The 27,978-nt window shown below is 35.5% G+C and overlaps 3 protein-coding genes across 4 annotated transcripts; 1 reads left to right on the top strand and 2 right to left on the bottom strand.

Moving 5' to 3' along the window:
- Positions 1–1,343: 1,343 nt before the first annotated feature.
- On the bottom strand, positions 1,344–16,757 carry dars2 (aspartyl-tRNA synthetase 2, mitochondrial). The gene is made up of 17 exons (XM_042718539.1): positions 16,093–16,757; positions 15,897–15,996; positions 15,745–15,811; positions 15,500–15,601; positions 15,316–15,411; positions 14,308–14,430; positions 14,173–14,220; positions 12,165–12,271; positions 10,380–10,449; positions 9,718–9,897; positions 8,559–8,666; positions 7,963–8,025; positions 6,722–6,874; positions 5,128–5,346; positions 3,787–3,897; positions 3,252–3,327; positions 1,344–2,053 (listed from the first exon to the last, which is right to left on the bottom strand). Exons 1-17 carry the CDS (start codon positions 16,268–16,270, stop codon positions 1,857–1,859), a joined length of 1,998 nt encoding a protein of 665 aa, XP_042574473.1. The 5' UTR covers positions 16,271–16,757; the 3' UTR covers positions 1,344–1,856.
- Positions 16,758–16,813: 56 nt separating this feature from the next.
- Positions 16,814–19,525, top strand: cenpl (centromere protein L). The gene is made up of 5 exons (XM_019117619.2): positions 16,814–16,943; positions 17,300–17,459; positions 17,544–17,795; positions 18,520–19,071; positions 19,161–19,525. Exons 1-5 carry the CDS (start codon positions 16,927–16,929, stop codon positions 19,233–19,235), a joined length of 1,056 nt encoding a protein of 351 aa, XP_018973164.1. The 5' UTR covers positions 16,814–16,926; the 3' UTR covers positions 19,236–19,525.
- Positions 19,526–20,158: 633 nt separating this feature from the next.
- klhl20 (kelch-like family member 20) lies at positions 20,159–27,739 on the bottom strand. Of its 2 annotated transcripts, none has more exons than XM_019117595.2 (12): positions 27,596–27,739; positions 26,214–26,580; positions 25,872–26,078; positions 25,051–25,209; positions 24,541–24,635; positions 23,816–23,931; positions 23,530–23,713; positions 23,243–23,398; positions 23,017–23,150; positions 21,849–22,057; positions 21,661–21,767; positions 20,159–21,393 (listed from the first exon to the last, which is right to left on the bottom strand). In XM_019117595.2, exons 1-12 carry the CDS (start codon positions 27,688–27,690, stop codon positions 21,309–21,311), a joined length of 1,914 nt encoding a protein of 637 aa, XP_018973140.1. In that variant the 5' UTR covers positions 27,691–27,739; the 3' UTR covers positions 20,159–21,308. The 2 variants fall into 2 exon arrangements, with proteins under 2 accessions (XP_018973140.1, XP_018973148.1); XM_019117603.2 differs by having other exon boundaries at positions 23,255–23,398.
- Positions 27,740–27,978: the final 239 nt, after the last annotated feature.

Below are 27,978 nucleotides of genomic sequence, written 5' to 3'. Positions count from 1 at the left end.
AATATAAAATGAAAATATATCAAATTAACATTAAATAAAAGCGAAACCTACTTAAAAATACAAACTCTCCAAGTGTACTCACTCCAAACCTGTATACTAGTGAAGCACTGAAAATCAAGGTTTTTTTTTTTTTTTTAACTGAAACCAAAATTAAAAAGTCAGTTTTCAGTTATTAAACTTACGTAACTGAACTCTGTATGCTGTTCAGGGTTTTGTGTTTTTAAACCAGTCATGGTAATTCTATCAAAGCTAACTTTTTGCAAAATGTTATTTCAGCCGAACAATCTTTGTCTCTAGCATCATATTTAGTACAGTTAGTACACACTTCTGATGTGTATACCTGTTTTAGGTAATGCACAGTGTGTATAAGATAGACGCTGATGCGGTCAAAACATGCCATCAGAGAAGTGCTAAATGAACTTTATGGTTTTGGTCAATGATTTCAGCAGTCAGAAACTGAAAAATTATTTTCTGTACTTTTCCAGGAGTATTTTTGTTGCTGACTGTATACATTTCTTTTTTCTGGAGAACACAAAAGAAGATTATTTTGAAGAGTGAAAAACACTATGGACAAAAAAAAAAAACATGGAGATGTTTTTGAAAATATCTTCTTTTGAAGATATTCAAGGTTGGTCTGCAACAGAATTTTTGAATTTTCATGTTTGGGTGAATCATCCCTTTTTAAGAGAACACAAACAAGGATAAAAGCCCAAATAAAGCAATAAGCCCCAAGCCGTGGTTTACAGTGAATTTATAACAGCTAAGGGGCGTTGTTAGGCACGAAAACCCCCTTAGCTGGGCATACTGCTTTTATAAAACAGTTATGCCATACACGTAGTAAGGTTTCACAGAATAAAACAGATCAAATAAAGTGTAATAATATAAATAAAAACAGTATTCTTCCAACAAACAATATAGTTCCTCAGAAACAGTTGTGGTTCCAACAAAGTGGTTGCCGAGCAACACACAGAAGTAAACAAAGGTGTATGTTTACAACGGTTCGACCAATCAGAATCAAGTGGGTCACATTTATAAACTATTAATGAAGAGCTCTATATCAATCAGCCAAGGTTCAGTACAGTATTTGTCTCTAAAGCACTAATGGAAACATCTACCAAACGTAGGCAGGTACTTCCAAGTAAACATAGTCATGTAAATAGGCAATGAGTGGGTACTTAAGGAAAAGTCATTGGAAGAACAGCAAAAACAGCATGTCTTACACAGAACTGTGTTCACAGCTTGGCAGCCAACTCGCAGGTCTGCTTTAAAACAACACTGGCTGTAATGAGTAGTTGTACCTGGGCATGAAAAATGAGCATCTGCTTTTGCAGATAAGGCATCGCTGAGAAAAACTGAAATGTAGCTTTATTTGGTATGTCTGCTGGTGGAAAAAAATGTAGGATATGGTGCATGCTGACTTCACTGCAGGGCATGTTAAGAGGGGGTGGGGAGGAAGCGATGTAAACAGTTGCAATGGAACAACCCTGCCCCCTAATGGAAAATTCAGCTACGCTCACAATCCAGCACTGTTTTTCACTGAAACTAATGTAATTAAGAATTTGCAGTTGAAAACACTAATTACAGATCATGTATATGGTGAGAAAGTGCATGACTGGTTTGTTGAAATAGGCAGAAGAAAGTGTTTGTTAATGTGTGGGGGACACAGACGTCACCTTCACTCAGAAGATGGGGCTAAATTCTCTCAGGACAGTTAGTGATCCTGCTGCTTCTGCTCTGAAGTCCATCCCAAGGCGTGGACACAGATGGCGATCGTACGGTGCTGATGGAAATCGCAAACTGTCTTGCATCCTCATGCAAACGGAACATCATACGCATATTAACACAGATTTTAGAGTTTACACTGAGTTGTCCTGCTGACCCTCTGTATCTGTGCTAGGCCAGACTACAGAGATATGGTACGGCTTCAGGTCTTCTTCAGAGACGAAGTCTGGAGCATGACTCATGAGGTCGTGACCTCTGAAGGATTTTGGAAAAGCTATTACGTCTCTGATACTGGGAGCACCTACAATAATGGACACCAGTCGATCTAGCCCTGTTCAGGAGAAAAACAGCAATTTTATCATTATTAGAAATTCACAATATACTGTTTCCGTATTTATTATGTGTAATTTTTTTTTATCTGTAATTAATAAACACTATTGGTTGAAGGTTTTGGGTCAGTAAAATTTCATAATATTTTTGAAAGAAATCTCTAATGCTCACAAAGGAGAAAATTATTTGATCCCAAAAAAAATCTGTAAAAACTGTAATATAATTTATTTATTATAACTATATTCTATTTCAATATATTTTTTTAATGTAATTTATTCCTAAAATGGCATATCTGAGATCCTTTCAGAATATTTTTTTTTTATTATTTTTTTTTTTATGCTGATTTGGTGCTCATTTCTTATTATTATCAATGTTGAAAACACTGTTCTGTTTCATATTTTTGTGGAAACCATGATGAAAAAAAAACAGAAGTCAATGTAATTATCAATTACATTCAAATGAACAGTGTAATAATGTAAAATCAATTATCAATGTCTTTGTATTTTTTGGTCAATTTAATGCATCCTTGCTGTATAAAAGTATTAAATTCTTCAGAATAATTAATTTCAAAAAACAACCAAACTTTTGTATTTATAAATGTTAAAAGTTAAAGTTAATCTTTAAAAACATGAATAATTGAATAACACAGTAAATGTAATCTTAAGAAAATCTCAAAATGAAAATAAGTTTTTCACACTATACATTATAATGTTGTGAAGCCTTGCAGTATTTAAAACAACTCATTTTAGTTTTAATTTATTTATTTTTTAATTATTTACACAAAATAGTATAGAACCGGGCATCACATTTTTTCTTTTTTACATTTTTATAATATCAGTGCATCCCACAAATTTAAGTTGACTTTTTTAACTCTTTAGATGTTATAATGTAAACAAGAACATGGCAAATTTGACTATCGCAGTTTAAGCAAGCTGTAAAAACAGCTCTAGTGCTGCCACACACAGAAATAAACCCAAACAGAGGTTCTCGAATGATCAAGGGCACTTCATGCTTCAGTTTACACCCTCAAACTGAAACAAAGCTGCCAAAAATTCTTGGCTAGCAAGCAATTGAAGTTTTTGAGCATGACCGTTCCACTTTAACCAACAGGAGAATGTAATCAACAAGACCTTTCGTCACAGTGGTACCCCAACAACCTTGCGAAAGTCCAAGGTAGCATGTGTTGAATTCTCACTCACCTAATGCAATTCCACCATGAGGAGGGGCCCCGGAGTCCAGAGCCTCCAATAAATGAGAAAGAAGTGATGGGTCCTCCTATAGCACAAGCAAGACAGAGAAAAAAGGACAAAGTGGACCTTGTAATTCACAGCCTTTTCAGCTTAAAAGGGAATTGTTCATAGTCTCAGCATGTATAAATCATACAGATCCATACAACTACTTTAGTATCAACAGAGTAAATAGACCTGCAAAAAGATTTCCTTTATAGACACAAATCTTAAGATCGACCCTAATGTGCTGTTTCTTCTCCCTGGCTCTTAAGATCCAAAGCATCTGTTTTCTTTAAAGGCAGTTAAATAGGCTATAGCTTAACGGGTTGCCACAGTGACCGAACGGGTAGTCGGTGGTGCGGCGGTGTTAAGTAAGAGTCACAAATAAGAAAATGGTGCACACGGTATCTGGACATGTCCATTACAAGTGCTTTAACTCGCTGTCAGAGTAGCATTAAATGATGCTCTTTGCTCGCGGTGTAATTTTTAACTCTTGTTCCATTACCTTGAGAATCGTGTCCAGGATGTACAGCTGCTGAGATGCATTGTGGACGCGAATCGAACCTCCTCCGATCTCGCAGCCATTCAGTACCAAGTCGTAATGCTGGCCACGCACCTGAGAGAGCAGATAAACAGGTGGGGGAAATGTGTGGAATTCAAAGCAAGATCATAAATTTCCTCTATGAAAAACTTGGCTCATGACTGTAGACTTACAAAGTGATAAAACCAGACTATTTCTGGGTATTGCCAGCTATCTCAAGGCACGTGCACAGTTAAATACATAGTGGGGTCAAAATGCTTGAGACCACCACTGAAAATGTATTCCTATCACAAATTCTATTATTTATTAAGCTATCTAGTTATATATACTGTATATTTAGGTCTAAAATTTAAATGATGCCTCTTGCCTGCCTTTTGGACCACACTATACTGTATGCCATTATTTAATACGTTAAGATGAACCATGATATAATAATCTGAAATGTCACTTTTGTCCTTGACATGGATTATTGGATGTCAGAAGTAGGTTTTTTCACTAGATATGAAACCAATTATGTTTTTGTGACATTTACATTACATTTCCAGTTGATTGTTATGATTGGATAAGCATTTTTTTTTGTAAGTGTTTTTCATTCAGACCAACTCATTAAATAACCATTCAGACCAATTTGCAAACCAATTTGACTCTTACGCTAAAGAATAATTTACTTATAAATCATTATGACTTGTGAGAAAATATTAGAGCAAAGCACAACTACATAGAAAAATATACATTACTGTTCCACAGTTCTGGGGTCAGAAATGTTTTTTTTTTTTTTTTTTTTTTAAGCAAGGATGCATTAAATTAATTAACTTTTTACAAACAAATTCATATACATTTCATATAAAAAACAAATTAATGCATATAAATGCAGTTCTTTTTTTCAATACAGGTATTAAGCAGCACAACTGTTTTCGACATTAATAATAATAAGAAATATTATTTGAGCACCAAATTACCAAATCATTAGACTAATTTATAAAGGATCAAGTGACACTGAAGTCTGAAGTAATAGCTGCTAAAAATTCAGTTTTGCTATCACAAGAATAAATTATGTTTTAAATATATTATAATAGAAAATAGTTATTTTAAATTGAAATAATATTTCACAATATTACAGTTTGTACTTTTTTATCAAATAAATGCAGACTTGGTGAGTGTCAAAAACACACACACACACACACACACACACACACACACAAAACACAAAATGATTCTGTAAGGTTATAAAAGATAATTTGTGTTGATGCTTAAAAAAAAAGATAATTTGTGTTGATGTACTGCCTGAGATGTGATGGTACATACTTTGTGGGGATGGGTGTAGAGCAGATGGGCATCCTCTGGGACTGGAGCAGTGAAGGGATGGTGGGCAGACTCAAGCATCTCTGGATCGTCCTCTTTGGGTAAGAAGAGGGGAAAGTCCACCACCCACAAGAAGTGAAAGACAGATGGGTCACGAACAGGCACGCCATAGCACTCAAGCAGCTCCGCGCACTGCAGTCTCAGCTTCCCCAACAGAGGGCGCTAAAATATGAAACATTCTATTATATAGCGAAATAGCGAAGCGCTACAAGAAATCATTAGAACAGAAAGAATGAATGGTTTCAGACTCAAACCTGCAACACCCACAAAGGCTTAAATTAACCTCCATCTTTTGAAGAGATATATTTACGTTTTCGATTACCGAAAATTATTTTTAACAGTTTTACTTAATGACAACTGTTTTTTTGGTTAAGGACCAATTCTTACTGTTAACTTGTTGCTCATTAGCATTCCTATTAATAACATATTGGGCTGTTTATTAATACTTATAAAGCATATACTGTATTAATGCATTATTCTGTATGACCATATTTTAGATCCCTTAATCCAACCCCTAAACTTAACAACTACCTCAATATTAATAAGCAGCAAATTAGGAGTTTATTGAGGGAAAAGTCATACTTACTGTGAACTGGTCACCAAACTAAAGTGTGAATGTTTTTGTCAAAGGGATCAAATTCTATTTTGGACTTTATTTGCTGACTTTCATTGTAAGTACAAAAACAGTTTTTTGTCCCACATTAGAAAATCATACAGGTTTGGAAAAAACATAAGGAAATGATGAAAGATGAGGAAATGATGAAAGAATTTTCATTTTTGTTTGAACTATCCCTTTAACATACATAAAAGATTCTGAATGTTTCAGGACATCCAGGATTACACATTCTGAGAATCTAGATCACTGGAGAATAACTTCTAACTTCTGATTAGTCATTTTAAAAATTAGGAAAATCTGAACTACATCTCTGATTTTTGTTAATTCATGAAACAGCTAAAAATGAGACCACAAGAGGCATGTATTTGAGGGCAGGAACATGCAAATGATTTCCTATGTCTCTAAAACTATATTTGAGGAAAAAGATCTCCCCCAGCTCTCATTTCTCCCACTTTCTGCACTAGCAACATCACCATTCATCCCACAACCTCAGCTCACAATGCTCGGCAGTTATTCCTAGCCATCTCCCACATCTCTGCTTTGTGACTAAACAGCCGTCTCACTTTGTGCCAAGCTCACCATCTGCACCAGCCCCGAGCGAGAGCCGAGGCACGGAAAGGATGAATATTCTTTTAAAAGTGATTAGTTCATGTCAGCATTCTTCTGAAGCCATATTTTCCAAAAACCCTTAGTTATCTATCACTGTAGCGTATACAAACTGATGGGAAGGTACTTGAGGACCAGGGATGCTGAACATTGAGTTATTTACTCCAACCCAAAATGGCTTCATGTACTTGCAGTCTAGCTGTAGTTTTATATAAACATTTGCTCACTGAGCTCTCATGATGTGTTTATGAGATTGAATCAGCATGAATATACGAATCTGTGAGGATGCAGAACAAAATGCAGGCGGATACGCACCACGTTCTCCCGGGGTCCGGCTGTGATGAAGATCAGGTCTCCAGCATTGGCCTGGGCCATCTGGAGCAGCTGCTGTTTGGCCGTGTCCGAAAGCAGCCGGCTGAGAGGGGATTTCAGTGAACCATCTGCCCTTACTGGAGCCACACTCACCTCCTGTACGACACACGGTGCAAACACAGCAATGATCATCTGTTTCCTCCACCGGCCCATATTCAATTTCCATTGAAAGCACAGGGCACAAACTCTTGAGCAATCATCAGTCTCGAGAACACTGCGGGCTGGTTTCCCAGACACAAACGAAGCCAAGACCTGGACTAAAATGGATAGCAATGGAGAATCACCTTTGACGGTGCCATTTAGTTCAAGCCAAAAACACTAGCTCAAAGTTCACTTTCTATTTATAAATGCAGACAGAAGACTATTGTGAAGTGTTTGGAGTGCATGGGAAAACTAAGCAGAACAGTCAGCTATCATAAGTGTTGAAGAACATTTGTATTTTTTCAGATTTATTTTTGGCATTTTTTATTTTATTGGATAGTAGATACTTGACGGAATGGAATATAAGAGGGGGAAGCCAGAACTTGAATTTGGCTACTGGCACCGACAGAAGTATTGAGGAACAATAAAAAATTATGTTCTTGACATTTATAAGAAATCATAATTAAAACAACGTTCCCATTTTGACAGGAATGAGATTTTATTTTTTTCCGTAAAAAAAAAAAAAACTGAACACAATGTACCTTTTAGAATGTTAAATCAAATAAACACTTTATGGTTAGTGTTAAGTTAGGGTAAATAATGCTTTTTAATGCATTGATTGATTTTTCCGTTAAGTACTACTGGCAAAACTACGCTGATTTACATTTCACAATCCTCAAGTACAAAATAACACCGTAAGATGTAAGCTATGTTTGATTCACTAAAAAGAACCAGCTCATTAGGGTCATTCATTATGAGGTTTGACTACACTGGTCACATATGGTGTGGAGAAAAAAACACATATAACATTAACTTTATAAGATTCCATGGATGCCCTACAATGCAAATATGAAGCTGTGCCCCTTTAGTGAGGTCAAGCTTGCCTCAGGGTAAATATGCTGTGTGTTACATTTTACCACCAAATCATCTTAACTTATTGAATACTTTTCAGATAAATATTTCAGAAGTCTTCCAGTGATGTGCACACACTGAATGCGGGTGGCGTTCCATCAGCAAATAGAGGATAAAGGAACACAACTCACCTGACCATACTGTGTCTTGGCTGTTTTTTTCAGGAACTCTAAGTCTTTGCCCTTCAGGTGTTTCTGTGGAAGAAACGCCACAGAGAGTTACCTTCAACTGCTTCAGAGTTAGCATATGGGGGAGGAGATATATGAATGGGAGAAATTGTAATGCTCAACACATTCAGTGACTTTTTCTTAAAAGTGACTAAATAAAATAAAGACCACATGAATTATATCAACGCTTATGCTGCTCATTGAGTTAAAAAGAGTTACATTTCTAGTTTGATGCCTTCTCGAAGGACAAGAATTTTAATCCTCTAATCAATACTATTTTTTTAGTAATTCGTTTAGCTATTTTAAGGTGCAAATGAAATTCATTTAATACTGAATTTACTAATGTGGCAAATTATTTCATTGATTGATACATTCATTCAAAACATAATAATTATTTGTTTGAAAACCAGGCTACATTGATTGTGTTGTCAGGTTTAAATCACTAAAAGGAACTGACTGAAAAGATTCATTCATTTGGAAATCTGACTACACTGTCTGCACTGTAGATTCAGCTTCGGTGTTTGGACATTAGAATCCGAATCTAAAGATTCTGTCCTTACCGTTCCTTCTGGGACGCAGATGGCCTGAATGCAGCCATTTGGTTTAAGAAGTGCATCTTTGATGAACTCGATTTGTGTTTCCTGGAATGCTGTGGTGACATCCACAAGCTGAAAAGAAAAGAAAAAACATTTAGAAAACACATCAGAAAACAAAGGGAATATAAACTTATTAACAAGACAATTTGTGTAGATTTAGTTATCAATATGTTTTATGTAATATACATACATACATACATATATATATATATATATATATATATATATATATATATATATATATATATATATATATATATATATATATATTTATTTATTTATTTATTTTAGTAAAAATAAACTTTACTAAAATAAAAAGTGATTAAAATAAATACAATCACAACTGTTCAAATGTTTGAGGTAGAAAAAGGCTCTTATGCTCACAAGGATGCATTTACTTGACCAAAAATACAGTAAAAACAGCAATATTTTGAAATATTATTACAATTTTAAATAACTATTTCTATTTTCATATATTTTAAATTTTAATTTATTCCTGTGATATCAAATCTGAATTTTCAGCAGTCATTACTCCATTCTTCAGTGTCACATGATCCTTAAGAAATCATTCTAATAGGCTGATTTGCTGCTCAAGACATTTTTAATTATTATTAATTTTTTTTTTTTTTAAACCTGTAATACAATTTTCAGGATTCTTTGATGAATAGAAAATTCTAAAGAACAACATTTATTTGAAATATAAAATTTTTGTGACATTATACATGTTTTCACTGTCCATTTTATAAGAATTTAATTTATTTATATAACTTAATAAATTATACATTTCTTTTACAACAAAATCTTACTGACCCCAAACTTTTAAAAAGTTGTGTATTTAACATTTATCTATTACTTATCTAATTGGCAAAATGTCCCAGATTCAGCAAAAGGCTGTGTAATTCTATGAGCAGAACTGAATGCATTCATGACACACAACAGTGTGAGAAAACGTATGACAAGAGATTCCTTTTTAATTGTTGAGCACCGCATGAAAATCTGTGATGTGTGGGGAAACAGGATGCCAGCACAGCTTGACGCCAAGGACGGCCAGCATGCAAACAACCTCATTGATGTCTTACGTCCAATCTAGGATGATGTGTACAAAGAAAGAATGTGCGGTCACCTTCATCCCAAATCTAGTGTCTGGTTTGTCAACTCCGTAGTCTCTCATGGCTTCCTCATAAGTCATTGAGGGAAAAGGAACATTAATCTGTCCTTTGTCCTCTGGCCAGGAGTAATGGACCAAGCCTTCAATCAAACTCATGACTCCCGCCTGGTCTACAAAGGATATTTCAATATCCACCTAGGAAATGTGTCAACAAAAAAGAGACAAATGAGGGAAAATGCTTTGTTAACATTGCACATGAATCTGATTTGTTTTTCAAATCTGATCCTTTTGCTCAGACGGTGCATAAAATGTCATTTTAATCGGATTTCAGATTACTTGAATGCGGTTTGGATCAGGTTTCAGATATCAGGTGTTTTTTCTGCAATTCAGAACATTAACAACTAATCGGATTTGACTCAAATGCACATAAAAAAAAAAACAAATTTTTGCTGCCTGTCTGAACAAAAGCATAATGGTCTTTTGGGGTTCATGATTTTTAGTCTGAGTGAGAATCCTGCAAAGCCTATAAGCAGCTCTCACCCTCGCGAGTGGAAGTTAGAGTGAGCCACATCATTAAAACACTCAATATTCATCTGCATCAGAACCGAGCCCCAGCTCCGCATATATTGTCAGATGTGCTGCGGCATGTTTCCCCTCAACCATTAGCACATCATTACCTGTGTGAATTCAGGCTGTCTGTCAGGCTTGGAGCCCTCATCTCTGTAGCAGCGAGCGAGCTGAAAGTACCTGAGATTGTGGGAGATAACCAGCACGTAAGTGACTGTGGGCCAATACTGACTGACATTTTTAAATCATGCATAGCATATCATTTTCCTTTGACAGACTTTTCATAAAACTAGCCTGCAGTCCTGGCTTAGCGCAACTACTAATTCAAAGAGACTTGCTGCCAGAATTGAAATGAGACTATTGTGGTCATTATCATTTTTCAAAATCTAATAGAAACTTTTGTGCTTTCTGAACAAAATGAGAGAGGTGATGCCTGTGCAAAAACACAATATTAGTGTGTTCTGGGTGGTTGCCCACACTTTCTTACACTGAGCTGGTTTTGCTGGTTTTTGTTTCACTAAAAAAATCTCAGGAAAATACTATAATATTTATAATAAATAAATAATACACACTACCACTCAAACATTTGGGGTCAGTAAGATTCTTCAGTGATTTTGAAAGAAGTCTCTTATGCTCACCTCGGCTAAATTTATTAGAAAAAACCTTTAAAACAGTAATATTGTGAATGTTGATGTTATTACAACTGAAAATAACTTTCTATTTCAGCATTTTAAAATGTAAATTATTGCATTCTAATATGCTGATTTGGTGATTTGATAAAAGTATTAAATTTCTTTAAAAAACAATCTTACTGCCCCAACCCTCTGAACAGTAGTGTATATTTATAGTTATTAAAAAAAGATTCGCATTATAAATAATAGGAGAAATCATACCAGGGGAACCCATAATGATTATTGGTCAATATCAGTGTTTTTTTGTTATTTATCAGTTGATATTGGATATTTAATTGTGCATGTTCATTTCATCTATGTTTACAGGTACATTCATATTATAGCTGCCATCATATTAAATCTGCCATCATATCAAACTCAATTAAATTTTAATTATTTACTCTTATTATATACTCTTTAACATATCAGATGCATTGTAAAAATGTAAAAAATGATTTTAGTTTTTAGTATTTTATCTTTAGTATTTTAGAAAAAAAAATTACTGCTTATCGTATTGGACAGAATCACTGCATATGCAAAGTATACATGCTGTACATGCTCGATCCTTCATCCTTATATATATATATATATATATATATATATATATATATATATATATATATATATATATATTTTTTTTTTTTTTTTTTTTTTAAATGCTGTGTTAAGTTTTTTATATATTTTTGTAGTGTCAATCTACTGCGACCAAAGTGTCTACATCATTTAAGTTTAAAATTATCATATATTTGGTCCTGTGAAACTTGACAATTCTTTAATGTTAACTGATATTACTATTATAATTATTAATGTTAACTACTAACATGGGCCACAGACCACTTTAATACACAAACATTGGAAACAAAGCTACACATGTCAGCAACAACCCACACAGTGACTGATGTGCTAATACCACCTCAAAATTATTTGCTTTGAATTCCAAATTAGCAAAAATCTTCAAAAAGCAATTAGAATTCAAAGTAGCATTCTTATCCTTATCAGGCAGCACACTCCACATGCATGTCACTGTTCTGGCATTTCACACAGCATTTGAATGAATGCAGTTCTGCATAATTCAAAGCTGCTAACAGCTAAGAATAAACCTGATTCCGAGAGTATGTTGGCCAACAGGATGTAGTTTTGTTTTCAAGGTGCTGTCAGTCAGTGAAGGCAGAGTTTAGTGAACGTGCCAAGCATCTGACAACAATCTGTGAATATGACTTTTACCTGTCTATGCCAGCCACCATAAGAAGCTGTTTGAACTGCTGTGGGCTCTGTGGAAGAGAGTAGAACTTCCCAGGGTCTCCAGATGGCACCACAAACTCTTTGGCACCCTGAGAAATACAGTTACACTTGAATAAACTCTGTGTATTCCTGCCTCTCACTGAGAACTGAATCAGCCAGCATAGCTCAAACCAATCTGATAAATGAAAGTCATATTATGAAATACAAAAGTGCACAGTGCAGAAGGAGAAAAAAAAACGTGCAAAATATAAAAGAATATTAAAAACCCCTCACTGACTTAATACCTATCTATCTATCCATCCACCCACACATCCCCCCATCCTTCTTTTGAAACATAGATGGGTTTTGTATACAGAGAAGTCCGCCTACGTAGGACAGAAGGTTATTCAACACCTCCAACTGTAAAAATGTGGGTTTCCATGTTTAAGCTATTCAGAGGCGGCATGCCCATTCAAAGTGAGAGGGCACGTGCCCCCTCAGATTTCTGAGCCAAGTGGATTTTAAAACGCATCTTCCAAAAGACAAAGAGTAGCCGAATAATATTATTTATATTTGATACAATCCCACCGGTGTGATTAGATCGTTCAGTGCGGCACAGCATCAGCTGCTAAATTCAAGTCTGCGCTCGTGCTTTGGCTGGCGCTGAGCCAGAGACAGACGCGTTTGTACAGCGCTGCATTATAACCAATCACACACGATTCTGTTGAGCTTATGAATGCAATGGCCAATCAGAGACGTTCAGATGAGTCATCGCTAAAGAGCGGTGTTTTGTTCACTCACTCACTCGCTGACTGAATTATAAACAACAAAGTGCAGATGTGCGTACGAATGTAAGATATTCATTTCACATTGTAAACAGCTTCAGTGATTTTTGAGAGTGCCTGAACTCTGGCTATTCTGAAGTGAATGTTCTTTGCTCTCTGTAAAATGAAAATGTTATAATATAGTAACTTACAATATTGTTATTAAATTCACATTAAATACAAAGTCAGTCATATAAAAATATTTTATGGCACGACACACATATCTGGTATGTAGTTAATAGATTACACTATTATTCTACTTTGCCCATATAGATCAAATAACAATCTGGTGCCAAACCTATTTACATACACATGTCTGAGAATCGAGATATTTCCTGATATATTTAACACGTTTGAAAATATTTCAAATAAAAAGGAAAAAATAAAATAAAATAAAATAAAACATAAGCCTATATCAGTTATACAGTGCTATTGTAGCTGCTGTGTCACATGACAAGCATGACCAGCTTCAGTTTGCTAATTTATTCTCCAAACTGAAGTATCCAGTAACCGCGGGGTTACCAAGATAAAGTGAGTAGCATTCAGATGCTCATACATATGTATCAAAGCTTTAAAAGTCCATTCACTGAAAACAGATGTAAAAGTTCTTAGAACAACAAAGCCAGAGGGAAGAAACCAGAGTGATGTGATTGCTCACAAATTTTTGGGTAATGATCTGGCAATATTTTGCACCAGCTGTATTTTGTTGATGTTTGGGCAAGCCTTACAGGGATGTCTTGCAGGACACAAGAAACCGAAGCATGAGTCTCTATAGAAGCATTGTGTAGCGTAAAATAAGCTCTCATAAATGCAACCTTTCTGCAATTACAAAACATTTTTATGCTTAGTGTGTCAAGCTACATTCTGCACTCATACTTTTTCTCATTCTTTGGATTTGGCTCAGTAGGTATTATCTTTGTAGTGCGTTTTTATGAGTGCAATTTACAATATTGGAAGTTAACAAATAAATAAACACTCATGGCCACGTTTCTGAATTCCTGAAGTCATTTGTAGTGCATCTGAATTGCAAGCACATATTATGTATGTATTCTTAACATTTCCACATTGATTAAATGTGCAAAGATTTCAATGAAACAAAAATAATGTGTATCTGAATTAGCAACTTGCCTTATACTTTGGTTATAAGTATGATACTTGGCTTACACAGAAAAAATATATATATTTACCCCTGGTGTTCTCTTAAACAATGTTGGTGTTTCCACATCCACAAATCCGGGAAAAGACAGGTAATGTTCAGTGAGTATTCCAGTACATTAACAGATGTATGTACAAGTATGAAAATGCCAGTGTAAATCCTCACCATGCAGATTGCAAAGGTACTCCCTCATTTTCATCACCATTTGTGATCTCAGTCTTAAATTGTACTGCATCCTGGGCGACCGAAGATCAAGATACCGATACTGCATCCGGAGGACTTCAGATTTTTCAAGGGGAACATAAGAATTAAAATTAAGCATATCAGGGATGTTTTATCCTACTTGGACAACAAGCATTACTTGTAAAAAAAATAATGAAAAGAACATCCATCTGGAATGAAATTCATCGGCTATTCCACAACAAATGACATAGAATTTCACAAACACTGGCAAGAAACACTTCAAGGCCATATTTCACATTTTTAGACCAATTAAGTTTTTTTCATTGTGACAGTTTCCATGACACTGAATCATAGGTCTTGTCCTTGTCCATGCAAGATAACTGAACAAAAGTAACAGCAAATAGTTAAACAGTTTTACATAAAAAAAAAAATTAAATACTGTTCTTTTAAACGTCCAATTCATTCAAGAATCCGGAAATCAGAATCATGTTTTCCACAAAAATATAAGCAGCAAAACTGCAAAACTGTTTTTTAACATAGATAATAAGAAATGTTTCTTGAGCACAAAATCAACATAGTAGAATGATTTCTGAAGGATCATGTGACACTGAAAACTGGAGTTATGGCTGCTGAATATTCAGCTTTCATCACAAGAATAAATTACATTTTAAAATATATTCAAATAGAAAACAGCCATTTTAATTTAATAATTTAATAATATTTCACAGTATTACTTTTTTTGATTAAAAACACAAGAAACACAGCATTCGGTGAGACTTTAAATAAATTAAAAATGTTTTTGAAAGAGCCCAAACTTTGAATGGTATTCACTTTTTTCCCTTTTGATTTTGTTGGGAAATATGACCTTGTTATGTTCTTTGTGAGATTCACTCTAGAACTACTGTAGGCAAAACTAGAACTACTTCATAATGCATTTCGAAATTTCATACATGCAACACTTTTTTATATGGTCAAAATTATTTTTACTTACTTTGACAAATTCTTTAATTTCAAACGGCAGCTTTCGGCAGGTATTCAACACTTCCATGCTCTCAGCACAGACCTCAATTTCTCCTGTGGACATTTTCTAATATTGAATAAAAATGACAATTTTACACATATGTCACACTGAACACAGCGTCATACTTTTCTCTTTATTGCGCATATGAGCAGACCTTATTCTCCTGTCCCTCTGGTCTACGCCTGACCCTTCCTTTAACCATGATGACGGACTCCACAGTGAGATCAAGAAAAGCATTCTTCAATTCAGATTTGGACTAAAGAAATAAAGTGTCAAAAAAAAAATACAGTAATAGTGAAAACATGTTACTGCAACAAATGAACCAACATACTGTATGTTGGAAGCAGCATCAGAATTAAATGATCAGACACAAAATAAGCAATAAAAGCGTATTGCTACCTCATCCTGAGGGATAAGAATTTGCACCAATCCACTGAAGTCTCTCAAGATCACAAAAAGATCTTGCCTAAAGAGCCAAATACACATATGTTTGTCTGATATAGTGATGTGGCTTACTGAATTTTTGGAAGAATAAACATTGTGTCTCATACCTCAAGTACTGAACCCAGCCACATAAAGTAACCTCTTCATCTATATGACTGGAACACAATTCTCCACATGTGTGGCTTCTCAATGAAAAGCTGCTTTGACCTACAAGACACAAAACAGATTAGAAATACTAAAATATAATATACTGAAAAAAGGCTATTACAAATACACGGTCTAGTTTAATGAAGGTCACAGTACCTGATGAGGAAGTACAGCAGTTTCTGGAGAAGTTATGAGCCCATGATAACGAATTTGGAGGTAGAGATGGTTTTGTGAAATAAATATGATTGATGGAAGGTACTGATCTTCTGCTATACAGACATCTCAATACCTGCTGGGCTGATCTAAGAAAAAATAATCTGTATTTGTTTGCCATCGTCCTGTGTGCAAGGTCGTGGTGTCTCTGGCTAAATTTATTCTGTGTTGTCTTAAACAAATGAAAAGATCTTTCTCAGAGCTGTCACTTCACACAATTGTGTATGTTTTCTTCATGTCTTCTTAGTGTACGCGAGTCTAGATCTATAAATGCAGTTACATCATTGCAATGAATGTAACACTGACGGTCACCTTTGTTTTTCTCTCCTTTCCTTAATCGTATACCTAAGTCGGTCTACAGAATACAAACACCTATACAATTTGCCTCACGTGGCGTATAAAAATCTTAATCCATGTGACTTTTCACTGACATTCTGAATCATGAGAGTTGTGAACTGCATCCGTGTGCTACAGTCCCTCTCGGTGAATGCTGTGACATAACTAATCAAATTAGAACGAATCGATTTACGCTTTCGTAACATGACAATAAATAACTTTTATTACATTTATATACCATAATTTTAAGTTTATCAACACTATTTACTTTTCCTGGTAAATATGATATAGAGTCGACTAAATGTAGAAATATGTGACACATATTACTCTTACTAGAAGCAATCGATTAGTATTCCTGCTCCGCCCCGTTGCACGGTGGGAAAGCGGGATGTTCAAATCTTCTTCCTGCTTTTTTTTTGGCTCGGTGTGTTTTTGTTCATCATGGAGGGGAGAGGCAGGTATGACATATATAAGATTGTAAACTTGTTTTAAAACGTTTTGTCGCGCATAATTTTAATTTGAATCACAACACGTATGAGCGTCTCATTTAATACAACGAATATTGGTCATGCACAGCTTTAGCGAAATGCTAATAGTAGTTAGCGGTTGTCTGAACTGTTCGCTTTTGTTTTCTGAACAAGCTGTTTGATTAAATGTTTTAAAACCTCAAAGTGTAGTGTATTGTAAACGTACACTTACGACATATAACATATTTTGTCATTAAAACAGAAGTTGTTGATCATTTTGGTTCCATTAGTAGTAGAGTCGTTATTAATAACTAACGTTACATCTGTTGCTGGTATTACCCATGCAGTGCCGTCAACACTCCCGCCAGCAGACCTCTTACTCGTAGAAGCAAAAGTTATGGTCGGAGCTGTGTGGAAGCACCCTCATATTTCTGGCAAACACCCGGACATTTAACAGTCTTGAAGGTCCCAACCAGTAGAGGGGCTGCCAAATCACAACTCATCACTGTAAGAGACTCAAAAGACTCATTCAGCATCTCAGTATGAGATGGAATGGACTGAGTGTGAAATGTCTTTATTTTTTTTCTACAGAATAAGGTTGACCCTGAGCATATCGCTCTTCTGGTGAAAAATGAGTGGAAGCTGTCATATGTCACCCCTTTGCATCACTTCAGACATACACAGCTGAAATCATATTCCAGACACCTCGCAGCCTTCATCGCAGCAGAGAAGCAGCAAGGAGTTGCGGTTGAAGTTGGGTTAGAAGCGGGATTTAAGGTCACATTTACTGCAGTTCTTGGACTGGCTGAAACTGATGAGGATGCTGAGACCGTTTTCATTCAGGTAAGCCTGAACAGGCTGATAATTAGTTAATTTTTGTTTTAAGAAATAAATGCTTTTATTCAGCAAAGATGCATTAAATTGATCAAAAGTTACACATGTATGATGTAACAAATGCTTCTCTTCCTATTCATTAATTAATCCTGATGCATCATGGTTTTCACAAAAATAAAAATATTAAGCAGCAACCCAGTTTTCAACCATAATAATTATTTAAGACAAAATCAGCATTCTAGAATCCTTTCTAAAGTGTCATATGAAAAGTTTGAGTTCAAAAATGTTTTTTAATCAGTATAATGCATTAAATGATGTCACGATAGATACATTGACACTGCTACAAAAACATTCAATTCATCAAAGAATCCTGAAAAAATAGCAGTTTCTACAATACTATAAGGCAGCACAACAGTTTTTAATTTTTATAATGATAAGAACGGTTTCTTGTGCACAAAATCAGCATATTAGAATGATTTCTGAAAGAAAGACTGGAGTAATGGCTGCTGAGAATTCAGCTTTGCCCTCGCAGGATTAAATTACATTTGAAAAACTATTAAAATAAAGATATTTTAAATAATAATATTTCACAATATTTACTGTATTTTGTATCAAATAAATGCAGCCTTGGCAAACATAAGAGAGCTCTTTCAAAAAGTCTTACCGATCAAACTTTTGAATGGAAGCATATAAATATGCCGCATTCATGTTAATTTTTCTCTTATTCCCTCAGATCCAGTCCAAACCGGCATTTGCTGCAGCTGCAGATGCACCGAAAGTTGTCTGGCGTGGTTGGCTCACATGCGTCAATGGTGATCCGGAGTACCTGCGGTCGCTGCCTTCTGATTTTGTCAGCTTACCTCTGTTTTGCACAAGCGGATCGGAGTCTCTTACAACCCTGGTAAAAACCTGGCTTGAGAGGGCGTTTGATTGCAACTTTGGTTCTTTGGCTTTAAACTCCACCACTCTCAACTGGCTGGCCGCTCTGTGGACTGGTTGCCATCCCACCTGCAATATCAGGCATCTGAAACTGGCCTGGAGCCTTCCGACACAGCCACCCCTGGATGTCTCGTATACGGTTAACCCACAAGATGCATGGGAGCTCTGGAACAGCATTCACCCAGAGGAGAGTACAGACGACAAGATTGATATTAAAGAGGTCCAGTCTTTCATCAACGGGCTGGAGACTCATTTTTTTCGACATTTTAAGATCTACCTGTCTGCTGGTACACTCGTAAAAGTATCTACCGCTCTGGGATCAGCACATCTTGATGGGAAAATCAAGGTAATTGTTATGAGTCGTATCTAATCATTGTATACACAGCAAGAGTTGCAGTCGTATTTGTTACAACTTTTGATTTTTCTCTCTTTCAGATTGGAAACAGTGACTACATCACCACCTTACTTACCCTGCTGACAGAATCTGCTCTCTTGAAAATGCCAACCTAAAATCCTTTTTTTTTAGATTTGTAAATACAGTTTTTGGTTGTTGTTGTTTTTTTCTATGACATCTAAACTTTTATATATTTTAAAGCTTATTGTCTCATATTTGTTTTTTTGTGTGCTGTCTATGTTTGCTTTACAATTTTTAAAATGTAACTTTTTATTCTGTTTTCGGATGCCTGTTTTCTTTTCTTTGACTTGCTAGAGATTTATCAAGACAAATAACGTATGAGTCTTAGGCTTATATTAATGTGATGCAACTCATTTATCACAAATAAACCTGATTATCAACTATGTGTAAATTTATCACTACTACATATGTTCTTATAAGTAGTTCACACAAATAGGCATTAATATGTCTATTAGTATATTGTAACATATTTTATACAAACATTGGGAACCTTTTAAAGTGTACAAATCACTTAGGTATATTTGTTATCTTTACAGAATGAATAGTGGCTTAATTTTGGTTGTTTAGATGCGTTTTGACTCAGGGGCCTCTGAAATTATTTGATTACGTTTTGCTAGCAGTGCCAACAACATCAGAATCTAACAATCGAAATGTTGAACATTTTACAAAGCATGTAGGCAAACAGGTGAGCAGAAGTTTGTGTTTTAATGGTAGTTCAGAAATTAGTTTTAGGATTCGATTGGATTCTTATTTGTAATTAATTTAAATAGACTGTTTGTGTTGTTGCATATTACTGTTGTACATTCAAAACACCCTTCATTAAACATTTACATCAGAAAAGGACCTAAGATGTGCATAACAAAATGCATTTGAATTGAGTTACCTTTTGTATCAAGTTGAATTTTCAATTTATATTTTAAGAGATCTCAGAGTAAAGAAGGTTGAGAACCACTGATCTAAACTTCATGGAAAAAGGTTGATCACCAATAAACAATTTCAATGACTGCAAACAATTGGATTATTTTTCTTTGGATATTTTATTTCCACTTTCAAAGTTTTGAAATGTAGACAGCTGTACAGCTTTAAAATTAAATAAGATCATGGAAGATAGATTTTATGTAACCGTATTTCAACACCAAGATTAGAACACATAACTGTCCTGTGGGAAAACAAGTGTTCATTTAAAAAAGAAAAGAAAAAAAGTAAATGGCAGGTTAACAATTCAAAGAGATTCATCTCACATTCAGTAACAAGCTCTACATTAAGTTTCTGAGCATACGTGCAGGCTACTACTGCAAACCAGTTTGTTCTAAAATTTCAGATTATGAAAAATCTATCTTTACCTTAGGTCCTCATACTTGCATAACACAACACATCCAACAATATAAAAAAAAAATAATAATAATAATACAAACTTTAATAGAAAAACCTAGTGGATTAAAGTGCATGGACTGGTTCATTGATGCGTTCGGTTGCATAAAAGTAAACAAATTGATAATACGTCAAACCTGTTTTTGACTGCTTCAAAAATAACTTATTTTCTTCTTTTACAGCCTTCATTAGATTGCAATGTTTCAGGAGGGACTGCATTTTCAGTACACCAAAGAAAGAGAAAAATAAATCAACTTATCTGCTTACATCTGGTAAAATGCAGAGGAACAGTTAATGCTCAGTGTACAACTCATTGTAAAAACCTAAACTTAAAGAAATGGTAAAGATATCACAGTGCATCCAATTCAGACTAGAACATCAATCAGGAAAACATTTGCTCATTTGGAAGAACGAGCATCATTCACACCAATCCCCAGTGATGTGTTTCAGGTTACTGTAGTTATTCTTCAATGCATCAGACTGGCAGAAGCCTAGTTCCTTCCAGAAAAAAAAAAAAAAAACACTCTGGCTGATGCTTTTCTAGCTGCTGTTTTTCTCTTCAAAACATTGCCTTTGGCTATTCTCAAGAATGAAAGAGAAACCAAATGTAAAAACCAAATGGAGTGATGCTCTATGGCCAGGCGAGTCTCCTCAGAGCAGCTTCAGAAGATGGTACCCTTGCCATCTAAGTAACTGGAGACAATACTCAGTTTTTAACAGGCTTTCCTCTTGCATGATGTACAATGTCTCTATGAGGCACGAGCTATGGTGAAGCTGAGAGATGGATACTGTAGGTGTTACCATATATGTGATTCACAGTGAGTCATTTTTATTACACCAACGCCACCTCCCAACCTCCTGTAGTTCATTCCTCCATACAGCTTGGAGGAAAAAAAAAAATCAATCAATGACTGGAAAAATCACCTATGATTTGAATATGGTTTAAGTCAAAAGCTTTGGGTATTATGATTTTGTAATGTTTATTTGATCAAAAATACAGTAAAAACAGCAATATTTTGAAATATGAATACAATTTAAAATAACCGTTTTCTATTTTCATGCATTTTATGTTGAAATCAATTGTGCTGCTGTGGAAACAGTGATACAAAAAAAAAAACAAAAAAAAAAAAAAACACGTAGTGTAAATACCTCCATGTGTTGGCATCAGGATCATAGACTTCTATAGTTTTTAGGTATGTGGTACCGTCAAACCCTCCAACTGCCATCAACTGGCCATTTACTACTGCCAAACCAACCTAGAACAACAGAGAGAATTGATTTGCTGGGCAATATCTTTTTTAAGAGGCTGAAACAAGTTCAGCCTCTTCTTCACATACCCCGCTTCTTCTGGACGTCATTGCGACCACAGGTGACCACTGATTGGTTCTGGGATTGTATCGCTCTGCGCTGCTCAGTTCCGTGGTATCGTCTCTGCCACCCACAGAGTAGATCATATCCTGGTATACAGCACAGCCCAGGTGTTTCCGACGGGTGCCCATGGGTGCCACTGTATGCCAGCGGTTCTCTTGAGGGTTATACCACTCCACTGCAAACAAAATCACTATTAATATACATTCTGCTGTATAATATCTGAAATACAGCAATCAGCACTACATTCAAACATTTGGAGTCAGTAAGATTTTGTAAATGCTTTTGACAAGTTTTGCATGCTCACCATGCTGCATTTGAGTAAATATGCAATAAAAATGGTAACACTGTGAAATATTATTACTATTTTAATATATTTTCATTTTTTGTCATTTATTGTTGTGATGGCAAAGCTGAAGTCTTTAGTGTCACATGATCCATCAGAAATCCGAATATGCTGATCTGACTACTAGAAAACTTTTGTAACATTGTAACTGATTTTACTGTCACTTTTGATCAATTTGATGCATACTTGCTCAATACAAGAATTTATTTAAATATAATAGTACCGATTATAAACTTTTGAACAGTTTTGAATAAATCATTAGGGATGTTAAAAATACCAGTACTGGTGATTTGGCAAGATATTAAATGTAAATACAGTCAGTTACAGTATGAATCTGTTTATTATCATGTTAATATTAATCAAGCAACACTGACTAAAACAGGGAAACCTCCCCCTCTCCTATAATAAAACTCTTGAAGCATCATTTACTTTACTACACAATTCTTTTCAATTGTTTCAATTTTATATTCCTATTTAACTTAACAAGAAAGTGAATTCAATAGATTTTTTTGCTGTAGTACATTTTTTGTGACATTTCACAAAAAGCTTGTATTGTCTACAACTACTGAAACTTTGAATGATAACTAATTTGACCGAACTGACGATTTCAAACTTTTAACGCCAATATTGTAATGTTCTTCTTTTATTGAATAATAATCTAATACTTCCAAAACACTCCTCAACTGCACTTATTCCTAGAAATACAGAAGACACTTCAAATATAAACTACAAACATAGCAATATCTGATCACTTTAAACTGAGTTCTGCCTCTACATATTCCAGTATTTACCTGTGTTTAATGGGGATGTGCCATCTGAACCGCCTACTGCGTAAAGAAAACCTCCTAATACAGCTACAGCTACACCCAAGCGTCTGGTACTCATCGAGGCAACACGAGTCCACTTATTCTCTTTCGGATCATACCTAAAGAATAGCAAATATCTCATTAAATCCCCTCCTAAAGGAAACTTCAAGCCATGCCCATTTAGATATTTAGATGATAATTGCATAATTACCTTAATACTAACCTTTCTACAATGTTGAGACAGGAAACACCATCCTGACCTCCGACGGCATACAGATACCCTCCTAAAACAGCAACACCCACACTGGTCCTGCAGGTGCTAGTAGGGGCCACGTCACTGCTCCACTGGTTAGTCTTGGGATCATACCTGACAAAGCCAGCAGAGGCAGGCATGTTAAGTTTAATTTTTCATCCATAATTCATTTCATGCATTTAATTTCACCCTCTGAGGATTCATTCATTAACACAACTGATTCATTTGTATTAATCAAGCAGCACCTCTCCACACTATTGAGATAAGATGAGCCATCATGTCCGCCAACTGCATACAACAGATCATCCAGAACACTGACACCAACTCCACAGCGCCGTTTGCTCATGGACGCCACCATCCTCCACTCATTGGTCTGAGGGTCATAGCGCTCAACGCTTGAGATAGCATCGCCACTGCACCAACCTCCCACTGAGTCACACAAACAGAAGTCAGATGCACAAAGGGAAAATCTTGGAAAGCAAACAAAAAAAATCAACCAATAGAACTAAGATATAGCTGCTAAAAACACACCAGCAAACAGTACTTCTCCACAACGGATAGGCTTTCTGGGCCGGGTTCGAGGTCCCTGCATTAGGGGGCGCTCTTGGGGTAGCAGGAGGTAGTTCTTTGCTTCATCAACCAAGTCTCTACATGTTGATTCATGCATCACAGTTTAGAGATGGAATGGAAATTTTAAATTTAAATGTTAATAGAGAAATGAAAACATGTATGATACAGAATGATGAATTGCAAATGGCTGTAAGCTAAGCAAGGCAAGACGAAAGATCAAGGTGATCTATAAAATATGAATTTTGCAACGGTCTCCAAAAAGGTTTTATATGTTTATAGAATATTATATTCAAACATGATTAAAGCACAAAATACAGTATTGTTTGTTTATAATTGAGCACTTTATCAGCTATTATGGTATATTCAAGGCAAGAGACAAATGAAAAATAGAAAAATAAATACATTTAAAAAATAAATAAATAAATAAATAAACACACGAATACAAAAGGTTTTATTTTATTTTATTAAACTAAGTCTGGTCTCACTTCATAAAAAAAAAAAAAAAAAAAATCATAAGAATTCTCTAAAAAAAAAAGTATAGAGACCTGCAGTGGTTAAACTCTTTAGAGTCTATTCATGCTTCAGAGATATTGGACTCTGGCGAAGGGGTCAATCTTCACCCATTAACAAAAACAAAAAAGTTTTTAAAAAAGAAAAACTTTTAAAAGTGACTGTAAACAACGCACCTACACTCCTCATCACTCTTGATTAGAGGATCTGAACCCACCGTCCCAACCAGAAACTTCGGGCTCAAAAGGGGAAGACGCACATGTTGCAGAACCTGTTGCCATGATAAAACAGAGGAGTGGTCTTTTGAATTATTCATCTCATGCATCCCTTTGATGCAAGTCTAACTTAATTTATATGTAATTAACAAAGAACTATCAAGTTCAAAAGCCTGTGAGCTAGTCATTATTAAAGAGATATATTATAATATAATGTAGAAATTGTTACATTTATTCAGCAGGAATGCTATATATTGATTAAAAGTGGCAGTAAAGACATGTATAATGTTTTTAAGGATTTCAATTTCAAATAAATTCTGTTCTTTTAAACATTGCTATTCATTAAATGATGCATCACTGTTTCCAGAATAATATTAAACAGAACACCTGTTTTAATCTTTGATTTATTACATATTATGAGCATCTACCATAAGCAGTGTGTCTTTAGTGTTTTATACACTTATATCTGACCTGTGGCAGCTGAGGCCTGCGCTCCTGGATGCTGTATTTAACCCAGGCCATTACAGCGTTAAACACCTGTTCCTCACTCCGAACATTGAGCTCATCACTGGAGATGATGTCTATCAGCTGGTTGGCTGGCAGCAGCATGAACTCTTCACTCTCCATCACCTAAAAAGCAGAAATGATCAAAAAACATTCATGTGACGTATCATTTTTTCACTTCACCAAACAGATAACAGTTCTTTGTAAAAAACAGAGTCAAAACCATGATAGTGTACATGACCCTTTTAAACTAAATAAAGAAATGCAGGGTGTTAATTTGATACCAGCAGTGGGGGTTCCTCCCATGAGTCAAAAATAACAGGGTTGCACAGTCATCAGGGAAACCCTAAACTAGCTGAGGGAAAAGTTGAGTGCATGGCTAAAATTAGATACGAGGAAGTCACAACTGAGGCTTCTACAGTGTTCCCACACTTTCTGACCAGTGTTTTTTTCAGGATTTGATTTCATAGAAAGTTAAAGAAAAGCATTTATTTGAAATAAAAATCTTTACTAACCTTATATCAATATAAATTATAATCAATTTAATGCTTGTTAATGCAATTTAAAAATGCTGTTGTTCATGTTGCCCAATCTATTAACAAACTACTAACTGTAAAGTGTTACCAAATTTGTAATATCACTTATGATTAGTAAAGAGAATATATTTAGACCTGTGGTACACAATGACAGCAAAAACAAGTAAGAAATGGAAACAAAAAGGGTCAAGTTCAAAGTCATGGTACATTCATTCTCAACACAATAGAGGGTGTGTGGAGGTCAGTCATCACCTCCTGAAAGTTATGCTGGGTGAACTTATCAGCAATACGCAGCAGCTCTCTGCAGGAGTGAGTGTCGGCGAAGGCCCTGATGCCCAAGCAGTTCGAGGGGTCCAACTGCCGCTTCAGGAATTCACAGCAGGCTTCCTGAATCTCTGCCAGTTGCAACAAGCAGGCAGCAGGCAGCAAAGTCTGCACATTTCCCTCTTCCACAGTCACCTGCAGGCCACCAAACAACTTATGTCAGCTGGTTTAAAGTTTAATATTGAGCTTCAATACGAAGCATAAAAATTTACAGTAGTTGAACATTTAATGCAACTTTAATATTGAACATACAGCAATAGGAATGCATACCTGTGAGGTGTAAGCAAAGTCGATGAGCAGCTCCATGGCCCGTTCATCGATATCCCGGATCACAACTTCCGTCTGTCGGCTCTCGGCCAGTTCCCCCGTAAACATGGCTCTGAAGTAGGGGCTGCAGGCTGACAGGATCACACGGTGCGCATAGATCTTCTTGGCTCCCACCACCAAGACCACATCGCACAGCTCTCGGTGCTTGCGGAGCATGTTGATGACCTCCAGGGTCTGCCGAGGGTGCTTGTCTGAGATGTAGGGCATCCTGGCAGGCTGAGGAACTCCCTCTGGGAGCTTGTTGGGGTCACCAAGGGTGCAGCGACTTGTGATATCCATTCCTGTGGTATCTGTGCGCGCACTGGTGCCCCTAAGGAAAAGAAAAAAAAACAGTCATATTTTATGCGGTGCTTACAGCTGTCATTATTGATGGACTTTACAGTAAATGAACTGTAAAATTTACATTTGTTTCATAACTGAATTAATTCTGTTATTTCCTGTTTATAACTGTGAAGCTGTTTTGGCATTGTATTAAATGATATATAAATAAAGGTGACTTGACTGTGAGAAGTCAATTTGGAAGAAAGTATCTGCTAAATGGAAACTATATAAAAGACAAAAAATATGTTCAAAACATGCCGAAATGATTTCAAATGCCTCTTTTGTGCATGCAAGAGCAATCTGAACTATACGCCAAATGTTGAGTTATCTTAAAAAATATATATTATCTAGAGATCAAGCAGTTTGAACTCTACGCAAACAAGCTTGAAAGCAGCATGACGAGCAAATATGAGCACAACACACGCCCATAGTAAACATCACAAATGAATTCACTGACTCTATGTTCCTTCACAAATAAAAACACGTGGACTTCTTACATATTGAAATTTAACTCCAGTGCTTTCCGTTTAAGACCTATTTAGTGTAGTTTATTATAATATAACTTGTACTCATGTGGGGTAACTGGTTGCTCTGGAGAGTGAAATGTTGAAATGTGACAATGCAGCAAAATAGAAATGTGAGGCAAATATATACACAAATCAGCTCAATAATGATGTGGACGTTGATAACGTATTGAAGATTGGTCTTGTGATGTTTGCAATCAATTTAACAGGGCCCAGAGTATTCCTAATGCAAAGCTTACGCGCTAACAGAATTGACACGCTTTAGGCAGAGCTATAAAAACAGTATGGGTTTAATACACATAAGGTCAAGGTTTAAATATTTCTGTAAGCGAGACTCACTGTTTACATACTGGCTAACGGAGTGTCAATTAGCCCTAGCTTAGCTTGATCGAAGTATCGGATTTCTACTGTTTTAGCAGTTTTTCAAAGGTGGCGTTACGCATTGTGAAGACTATGACAGAAGAGGCGTGATTCCCTCACCTTATTTGTCCATTAAATCGATCCAGGTTGAATTTTAAGTCGTGGAGATTTGGCCAGATAATATCAATACAACCGCTGGGTTTACGGGACACCATCCATCCACTTTTATTAATTTTTTTTATGTGAGTTTCCTGACGGTCACAGGAAATGGGCGTTTTAGAATAAAAGTCCTGCAACTTTTTACGCACTGCAATGACGGAGAGTTAAATTCGGAGAAAATACATTTGTAATTTCAGCATTATTACTTACCTATATGATCAAACCAGCATCAAATACAAAAGTAGCTATCAGTAATGATTAAAGTAGCTTAAATGATTAAAATATGTAATAATAATAATAATAATAATAATAATAATAATAATAATAAACTTAATTACAATGAA

This window comes from Cyprinus carpio, chromosome B2 (assembly GCF_018340385.1).
Source record: "Cyprinus carpio isolate SPL01 chromosome B2, ASM1834038v1, whole genome shotgun sequence".
NCBI classification, from domain to species: domain Eukaryota; kingdom Metazoa; phylum Chordata; class Actinopteri; order Cypriniformes; family Cyprinidae; genus Cyprinus; species Cyprinus carpio.
The sequence above is the reverse complement of the archived record's forward strand: the minus strand, read 5'-3'. Positions and strand labels throughout refer to the sequence as shown.

Coding starts and splice junctions, on each gene's coding strand:
- dars2 (XM_042718539.1), bottom strand. CDS start 16,270: ATGGCAAACAAATACAGATTATTTTTTCTTAGATCAGCCCAGCAGGTA. Junction 9,898..10,379: donor GACAGCCTGAATTCACACAG/GTAATGATGTGC, acceptor CACATTTCCTAG/GTGGATATTGAAATATCCTT. Junction 3,898..5,127: donor TCTACACCCATCCCCACAAA/GTATGTACCATC, acceptor CTGCTCTCTCAG/GTGCGTGGCCAGCATTACGA.
- cenpl (XM_019117619.2), top strand. Junction 17,460..17,543: donor CCAAATCACAACTCATCACT/GTAAGAGACTCA, acceptor TTTTTTCTACAG/AATAAGGTTGACCCTGAGCA. Junction 17,796..18,519: donor CTGAGACCGTTTTCATTCAG/GTAAGCCTGAAC, acceptor TTATTCCCTCAG/ATCCAGTCCAAACCGGCATT.
- klhl20 (XM_019117595.2), bottom strand. CDS start 27,690: ATGGTGTCCCGTAAACCCAGCGGTTGTATTGATATTATCTGGCCAAAT. Junction 23,399..23,529: donor TATCTCAATAGTGTGGAGAG/GTGCTGCTTGAT, acceptor TGGCTTTGTCAG/GTATGATCCCAAGACTAACC. Junction 22,058..23,016: donor CACATCCCCATTAAACACAG/GTAAATACTGGA, acceptor TTTTGTTTGCAG/TGGAGTGGTATAACCCTCAA.